Here is an 8,672-nt window from a genome sequence, read left to right on the forward strand (position 1 = left end):
ATGGGAGGATCGGTGTGAGTGGAGTTGAGAGACGCCTTGTTGATGTGGTGATGTTTTGCTCTGTGATCGTCTTGCTTAGTTTCTGATCTAGGTGATGGTGAAGTTGGTCATGAACTCTCTTGATTTCGAACTGCTTTGGTGGTGAAATTGGTCATGAACTCTCTTGATTTCAACTTGATGAACTCCTTTGTCGGTGAAATTGGCCAAGAAATTTGTTAATTTTCTCATGCTTCACTGATAAATGTAACTGGACGATCATTATAGCTCACTCTTATGAGAAATAATTGCCTTTATCCTATGTTCATTTTCTTGGAAGAACAGTAACTGTACAAGTTTGTAGGTGTGACGTTTTCTTGATCACAGTTCCTCAACTTTGTCTGCAGGTCAAACTAATTTGATTGGGCCTGTGCGTTCGAAATTTCGTGGTGATAAATCAAGATGATATTAAAGTACTTTCACTTGTATATTTATGCTTCCGGTATTAGTTGTGGTTTCTAGTTGTTGGCCTATTGCACAAATTACTTCTGGGGCAATGTGAAGCTAATCTCGGAGATTTTGGTGATGAGCTGAATCTTAGTGGTGACCTTAGATTCAGTGAAATGCAGTGTTTTGGTTTGATCAGGCGAGCCTTACAACACAGCATCGCCATACGCAGCTGCTATTTGTCCATGAACCAAGTGAAGGTTCCTTTTCTCTCTTGAATTAACACGGTGCAGATTACTTTTCCTTTCTCATGGAATCTGTCCATGAGAGCTCCAAGTTGTTCCTATTGATTTCAGATAATAGATTTTTCTTTCTGGAGGTATTCATTCATTGCTTACATACTGAAATTAGTGTTACTCCTATTTTAATTTTCAGTTTATGTCGCTGTATTGCAAGACAGTGCTCCAAAAAAACAATGAAGGTAAACACATTCTCTGAAGGTTACTCAACGATAAGCCCGTGCCGCCTTGTAGCAGCGGCGAATTTCCTCTACCACGGGTTGGGTCGTGGTGGCGGTGCTCGTCGGCCCACTCTGCGGCGGTGTTGCAGATGGCGATGGCGACGGCCACAGGGCTCTTGGCGGCGTCGGCGGATGGCGTGAGGTGGTGGTACAGGAGAGCCCAATATGAGCCTAGATGGGCTCGGACGGCCGCATACTGATGTGCAACTCGATGTCTCCAATTGTTGGCACCTGATGGTGCTTTGAGCTAGACCCGCATCATGAGGATGTCGGGGGATCCAGCCCCGGGCATGGTGGTGGTGGCCTCCTCCTTCGTCGGGGGTGGTTGGACCCATTGGGCGGCGGATGGCGACGTGGGGGTCTGCTTGTCTGCATCCGATACAAGTGGTCTGGCCCTGGTGTTCTTCGAGCACCAAGACGTCGATCTGCTTCATGCCTTCTCGATATGGACGCCAACGAGTTCCGGTCTTCCTCTCAGAGATTTATGTAGTTTGGCGCAGGAGCGCTACTGGATATCTACAGCGGAATCGATGCGATCGTGCACACCCTTACCTTCAGCCAGAGTGGCTTCATTTGGGCAAGGCACAAAGCTTCGCCTTCTTGTCCGTAACATGGGACATGTCTTAATTAATATAGTTTCTATGAAACTGTCAAAGGTGGAGACAGTTATGGTGGCTACAATCGGAGGTTGGTAATGGCAGAGAGGTACTAGTTGCGATAAAAACAATGCCGCACAAGCTCTCCCTATGTATCGGGTGTTTGAGCAGCATTGGCAAGCGAGAGTGGAAGCACATCTAGACTGCATTCTTGGTGGCACTAGTAGGAAAAAGCTTACCTGTGAACTGTAAATTTTGGGATTCCGCTGATATATCACTGTTGGTAAAGCACCGCCGACATACTTCTGCTGGTAATCACTATTGGAGGTGTGGCATGGACCACACCACCGATACTTAAACTACCACCAGCGTGTAGTGTGGCCACGCTGCCGATAATATTTACCGGCGTCAGGTATCTGTCACGCTGCTAGTGTTTATTTTTTTTAAAGACGGTGCTATAATTTTTATTTGAAAAAAATAAGGCGGCCCGCATCAGCGATTTTCGCTTCCGGAGCTGCGTATTCACTTCTGTGGCATCTAATCCAAATAGATCCATCACACACTAAGTTATTCATCATAAAAATTTAATTAAACAAAAAACAACTTAATTAGTATTCCATTAGATCACATGCATCGATTAGAAACATGAAAAGCTCCAAGTAATAGTCTTCTAATACTAACTGATCTATCTCATCTAAAGCAATGATTAAACCTATCCTCTCCGTCCTGATCTTTCGGGGGGCCATGGTGAAACTAGAATTTAGGGCCCTTAATATACTTTTTTTACATATTCATGTACAAAGTGCTATCAATAAAGACATAAAGTGTATTGATAGCAATATTCATATATTTTTATTAGACGAGCCTGGACTGTCTCCCCTCCCCCGTCTTTGTGCGAGAGGGGCGTTTTTTTCTCCACCTCCCAGTCGTCCCACCACCTCGTCGTCGATCCGACGGATCCCTCGCCCTCCGCCGGCCGCTCCGGCGGCGGAAGGGTGGGGGATCCCTGCCTCACGGGTGTAGATATGGATGGTTCTTTTGGGGCTTCAACCGACGGCGTTGAGGAGAAGCTGGGGCTGCCGGCGTTGCTTTTGGTGCAGGTGGGCGTCTTCTTCGACGTCGGCGCTCGTGGAGCTCCGTGGTGGCGCACCTGGTTGCCTCGCACCCGCGAATCGGAGGATTCGTGCCGTGCTCCCCTCCAAGCCAGATCTTGCGGCGGCGGATCTGGATCAAGAATAAGTTGAAGGCTATTGTTCATGGCGACCGCGTCGATGGCGGTGGCGGTGCAGGGCGGAGGCTCTGCGGAGCCGAGTGGCGTCGACTTCTCGTCCGTTCAGGGGCGTCTCCCGATCCAAGGCTTTGGGGAGATCATGCGGCGGCGCGCCGGCGCGACGTTCTTGTTGCCGTCCCAGTGTTGGGGTTCAGAAGGACCTTATTGTAATTTATTTCTTGTTTCTGGACTGTTCTGTAAGAACCACGGTATAACATGATCAGGGTTTTCTCGCAAAAAAAAGATAGCAATATTCATATAAAGATAATATTGTATAAATCCTATCCTAAAAGTTTGTCGGGTCATAAATATCCACACTAACCGGTTCCTCATCAACACTGGGAGATTTCGTAGGAGATGAATTAAATACGTTCTCATGATCACGGATCTCTCACATTCTTATCATTCCGTGTCGATGTTAACGTTGTCTTCATCCCCCGCAGGAACTAGTGGCAACTTGTTTAGATTTCTCAAAGCGTGTGTTACTCTTCAAATATTTGTGAATAGATCCTTTTTGTGATTCCATCAACTTTTTTTTCCCTCTCTCAGCTTTCTTTTGGCATACCCCGACAAAGGCTTTTTAGGTGATATAACCAAACTGAAAATAAGAAAAATAAGTAGTAACTGAAATTAGGGCACATAGACTACATACAGAAGAACATCCAGAATTGAAAGATCAGATCAGTAGATCACTATACCTGATGTGATTAATTCTTTGATCTACCAACTTCAGTGGGTAGTCCAAGATATTTATCATTGAGAGATTTATTTGGAATTTCAAGAATAGCCTTGATATTTTCCCTCAAGACAACCCCATTTGACCCGGTCGTATGCTTTCCTCATATCCAACTTAAGAGCGCAAAAGGCCTTCTTCTTGCTCTTGTTGGACTTCATAAAGTGTAGGCATTCATAGGCAGTGATAATGTTATCTGTGATCAGTCGACCTGGAAGAAAGTTGATTATTCATTGAAAACAATATCTGCAAAATTTTCTTCAGCCGATTAGCAAGTACCTTAGATGCAATCTTATACACCACATTGCACAAGTTGATCGGTCTGAACCGGGATAGATATGTAGGGTTCAATATCTTAGGAATAAGTATGATGAATGTTTTGTTTATATCAACATGCGAATCATCTCCACTGAGAATCCTCGAAACAATCTGCGTGATCTCCTCACTACATAAACTCCAATGCTTCTGAAAGAAATGTGTTGGGAACCCGCCATGACACGACGCTTTGGTGGGAAACATCTAAAACAAGGCCACTTTGATCTCCACTGGGATGTACGGTTCATTAAGAGATGCATTCATTTGGTCGTTGTGTCTATGTAGAAATGACAAGATTTTAAATAATATTTCTTCTTCCTTTTTGCAGGTCATCTACCGGTGCACAGCTTTGCTTCGTTCATGGATACCGTTGTAGCGTGTGGAGCACCGAGACCTCTTTACGGAGGTGTCTTCACGGTTGGAGGATACGGCGAGGGATATTTTCTCCCAACATGGGTGGCAGCGTGACATTCGGCTGGATCCTCCTAGCTAGACTTTGTTCCTGCTTTTAAACAGAGTTTTTTTTTCTTTGAACACCTTTGTGGTTTTGTAACGAATTTGTGAGCGGCTGTGGGCATCTTAGCTATGCAGAGGCCGGGTCTATTGCGCAAGTAATAAAGTGCCCATTTTCGAGAAAAAAATCTTGTTCGTCACTTTTCGAGGTACATGAGATAACACCTCCTCTATCCCAAAAGTACCCTCTACCTTATATAAAACCTCCTAGAAAGTTGCTGTCATGGCCTCCAACTCACCCAAGTTTGTGCAAACCGAGCCATCAGCTCTGGTTAGCCTCTCGATTTTGTTCTTCTTTCTTCTCTAATTTGCCTTAAAATCGAAAGCCCGGTTCTTTTTATCACACTCCGCACCTTTGCCAACTGCCGCCACATGATTTCCTCGCGATAAGCTAATTCGGCGAGCCTCTCTTCTGTCTTCTTCTCCCCATGATATTTAGCTATTTTGTAAAAATGGAAAACCAACTGTTTGGAGACCAAAAAAAAAAGGCTGACCACTTTGTCTTGAACGTCATTAAAAGAAGAGCCTTAAAAGAAGCCCATGCAATTTTGTTCTCGCCCAAGCAAGTACTCCAAAATCTGGCTTTTCCTTAAAAATGAGGGCCCGAGAGAGGAGGCTCAACTCAACCCGGCCCACAAACCGACCGACCCCATCCGCACAAAATCTCGGCACGACGCGACGCCCTCTCCCCCTCGCACGCGCCGGAATGGCGTCCACGCTCGCGCCTCCTCGGTGGCATCACCACCCCCCACCGCCGTCAACCGGGGGCAGCCCCGGCCGCCTCCTCCACCTCTCGCGCTCCGCCGTTCCCGCTCGCCGTATCCAGCTCCGGCGGGCCTCGACGGTCTCCCCGCGGGCCTTCTTCGGCAACGCCGACCTCGACGGCCTCCTGCGGCGCGCTTGGAGGGGCGCCAACGAGGGGGCCGAGCGGCTCGCCTTCGAGGCGCGGCAGACCGCGAAGCGCCTCGACGTGCAGTACTCGATCTCGCGGCGCGTTGCGGAGGCCACGCGGGCGGCGCGGGAGCGCGCCGCTGAGATCGACGCCGAGCTCGGCGTCGGCCGGCGGTGGCGCTCCTTCTCCGTCGACTTCTCCCGCAACTTCCCAAGGGTACGGATGCTGCCCCCCTCAGGCTATTTCGTTTTGGCACCTATTTGTTGGCTCAATTTGGGGCTAATTTGTGCTTTGGGTGTGCAGTATCGGAGGGAGCTGAGTGACTTGCTGTCGACTCCTATCGGGAGAGCTTTGAGTGTGAGTTCGCTTAGAAGCTTGTGAGATTAACTTAACTATACTAGTTCTAGTTTAAGTGCTTCATGCTTGACATGTAATCATGTAGATCATCACTTCGTAGATTTTGCTAATGATATGTGAAATGTATTGCATCAAGTAAACCTATTGAGATGTACTTGTTTCTTCCTGAGTTCCGATCTAGTTTAGCAAAACTCTTGTTAGCTTGCTAGCTGCACGGTGTTGCTAATTGTGCAGGAATACTCTGTTCAATTAAGGTCAATTATGTTTCAGGCTTGACAAGGTTTGTCTGGCTGCATTTTGCGGTGACTTTTATATTGATCGCGAATTAGTGTGGTTGGATTCCCACTTTCCCAGTAGTGATTCACTTTCTCAATCCCGATGCTTGTTGCATGACGATAAACTACGCCTTTAGCTTGGATTCCTTGCCGAAATTACATGGCCACTTTAACAATAGAATGATAATAGGACCCTCTTGGAGATCAGGAGAATCATGTGACTTAGCCACTTGAAAATAGCGTCTGTGGAAATCATTTGCATATGCCTAATAAGATGTAAGAATATGAACATCTGGAAAGGAGTGAGACTATAACCTGTGTGTTGGCAATTCATTTATGTTAGTACTAGATTTCTAATTAAGTAATTATTGGGACAATCTAGCAGAAATTTTCCTAATATAGAGTTTTATTTGCCACACTTCATTTCAGCTGTCTTATCCAAGAAACCAGGTCATATGACCAATTGTTATTAGTGCTAACTTTGAGTACCTTCTCATATCCAGCACATCCTCCGTTCCATGTAAGTTGTCGCTGATTTAGTAGAATTTTGTACTAAATCAGCAACAACAAATATGGAATGGAGGGAGTATTTTCTGCTTCAGTATTATGCTGCAATAATAATATATACCGTACCTTACTTTGATGCAGACACTCCTTTTTGTTTGGCTTGCACTGTCGGGGTGGCTCTTCAGGATTTTCATTTTCAGTACATTTGTGCTACCATTTGCTGCTCCTCTTCTCCTGGGGTCCTTTGCTAACAGGGTTGCTATTGAGGTAAATGGTCATCTTTCTTTCTAAATTAAGTATGTTGTCCTCAGTTTATTTGAATTACTCCAGAAGGGAATCTGCAGAACTCTATGTGTGACCCGGTGTGGTCGTTCTTGCTTTATATGATCTTCGTACAATTGTTAGAAGCTACTTAGGAATTATGCACAGTCCCCTTGACTTAGAATTTCATCAGTTTGGACTTGGTACTATAGTGTTATACCAGATCTGTTAGTTGAGTAAGGTTACCCTTGCAATTTAAGATATTGGTTCAACCTAGATACAAATAGCACACACTAATTGCTTTCTTAGATGCATCATACCACTTTAGCATGCTGATCCTCATACAGTGATACTTGCATCACATTTTGGGTTTGTCAAATGTTGTTTGTGAATGGTTGAAGGAATCAATCATCTGCAGTATCACTGCTCGTCATTTGGCAGTAATCGGCTATTACACTAGCGGTCACTGATCTAGAAAGTTTGACTTTGACTTGCAGGGATCATGCCCAGCATGTAAAAGACGGTTCGTGGGCTACCGCAACCAAGTAATCCGGTGCATGAACTGCCAAAATATAGTGTGGCAGCCAAACAGCGGGTCCTCTGGCGGGGCTGGCCGCTCAAGAAGCTCAGGGCCTGATGTAATCGACGTGGAGTTCGAGGAGAAGTGATGAGCATGCTGTTCTTCCACTTCACACGGCTAATCAGGGGACACAAGAAAATGAGAAGACTATGTTCAGGCCTGGGATCGGTGAGCCGCTTTGTGTGTGCGGCTGTTTTCTGTTAGGTGTGTTGTACATTATACGCTCGTTACGAGATGATGATGCATTACTCGGTACATAATTGTATGTTGCGGTAGTGAGCAGCTGTACTGTAATTTGTAGGGCATGCGAATGCCACTTCAGTAATGGAACTTGGAAAGGCAAAACAGAACTCGTGCACAGCAATCGGATAAAAGTACTGCTACAGAATTGTGTGTTCAGTTGAGTCCGTCCTCTTGGAACTGAATGCAGCGGCTGCCTTGATCGCCAAACATGAGATGGTTCATCCTGTCAATGCCGATGTCCGAGATGGGCTCGACGGGTCGGTCTGCTCCCGTTCCCGGGGAAGACGACGCCCGATAACGGGCGTGTTCATCTGACAAAAGGATCCGCGGATCGTCAGTAATGAGGTTTCTGAATCTGAACATCTGAAACGACCATAGCGGAATGTATTTCGTTCCCCCTGGAAGGTCTGGATCCTCACCGGAGATGGTGTCGAAGGAAGCCGGCGGAGGAGAGAGCAGGAAGTTGGACGCCACGTATAAGATCACGACCTGCGCCGCAGCCGCCAGCACGAACGCCGGAACGGCCACCGCCCAGCGCCTGAGAAGGACGGCAGTCAGCGGCAGCACAGGTTACAGTCGGTGAGGGCCATACGAGGGGAGGAGGCGGCGCGTACTTGTTGGGGTAGTAGGTGACGCCGATGTGGTGGAGCCACGGCGCCGGCGCGTACGCCCACGCGAGGTACGCGAGCGCGGCGGCGACCGCGGCGATGGATCCCACGAAGCCGTACGCCTCCGGCTCCGAGGGCCTGGTGCGGCGGGCTCTGGCTCCAGCCGCCTGCCTGGGGCTCCGCCGCCGCGCCGTCGGGGAGAACTCCGTCGTGCCGCCAGCCGGTCGCATGGTGCTCGCGCGAAGTGAGGAGTGAGAAAAAAGAACCTGTAGGTGGACGAAGCCCTTTGGAAAGGTATCAAGAGAAAGGCCCATTTGACGGCCGATTTTGACAAAAATAATCTATTTGTGAAAAAAAGCACAGAATTACCTTCTAGCTAAACTATTTGTGGATTTCGTTGGATATGTCCGTGGAGATCGTTCCCAACCCGTTCCTTGAGGTAATCTCCTCTCTTCCCCTTCTTTTCATCCAATAAATTGATGGATTTGGTTGGATCTACATGTGAAACCCTAAGTTGATTTGAGGGTGGATCTAGATTTGGTTGGATCTTAGGGTTTGTTGAAGTAGGACAAGTGGTAG

At 47.2% G+C, this 8,672-nt stretch overlaps 2 protein-coding genes across 2 annotated transcripts; one reads left to right on the plus strand and one right to left on the minus strand.

The window, feature by feature from the left end:
• Nucleotides 1-5,063: 5,063 nt before the first annotated feature.
• LOC124708935 lies at nt 5,064-7,589 on the plus strand. The gene is made up of 4 exons (XM_047240579.1): nt 5,064-5,478; nt 5,566-5,619; nt 6,543-6,668; nt 7,160-7,589. The coding sequence occupies exons 1-4, from the start codon at nt 5,077-5,079 to the stop codon at nt 7,328-7,330; spliced, it is 753 nt and encodes a 250-aa protein (XP_047096535.1). The 5' UTR covers nt 5,064-5,076; the 3' UTR covers nt 7,331-7,589.
• On the minus strand, nt 7,494-8,323 carry LOC124647787 (phosphatidylinositol N-acetylglucosaminyltransferase subunit P-like). Its single transcript, XM_047187662.1, has 3 exons — nt 8,100-8,323; nt 7,905-8,023; nt 7,494-7,796 (listed from the first exon to the last, which is right to left on the minus strand). The coding sequence occupies exons 1-3, from the start codon at nt 8,321-8,323 to the stop codon at nt 7,639-7,641; spliced, it is 501 nt and encodes a 166-aa protein (XP_047043618.1). The 3' UTR covers nt 7,494-7,638.
• Nucleotides 8,324-8,672: the final 349 nt, after the last annotated feature.

This window comes from Lolium rigidum, chromosome 4 (genome assembly GCF_022539505.1).
Source record: "Lolium rigidum isolate FL_2022 chromosome 4, APGP_CSIRO_Lrig_0.1, whole genome shotgun sequence".
NCBI classification, from domain to species: domain Eukaryota; kingdom Viridiplantae; phylum Streptophyta; class Magnoliopsida; order Poales; family Poaceae; genus Lolium; species Lolium rigidum.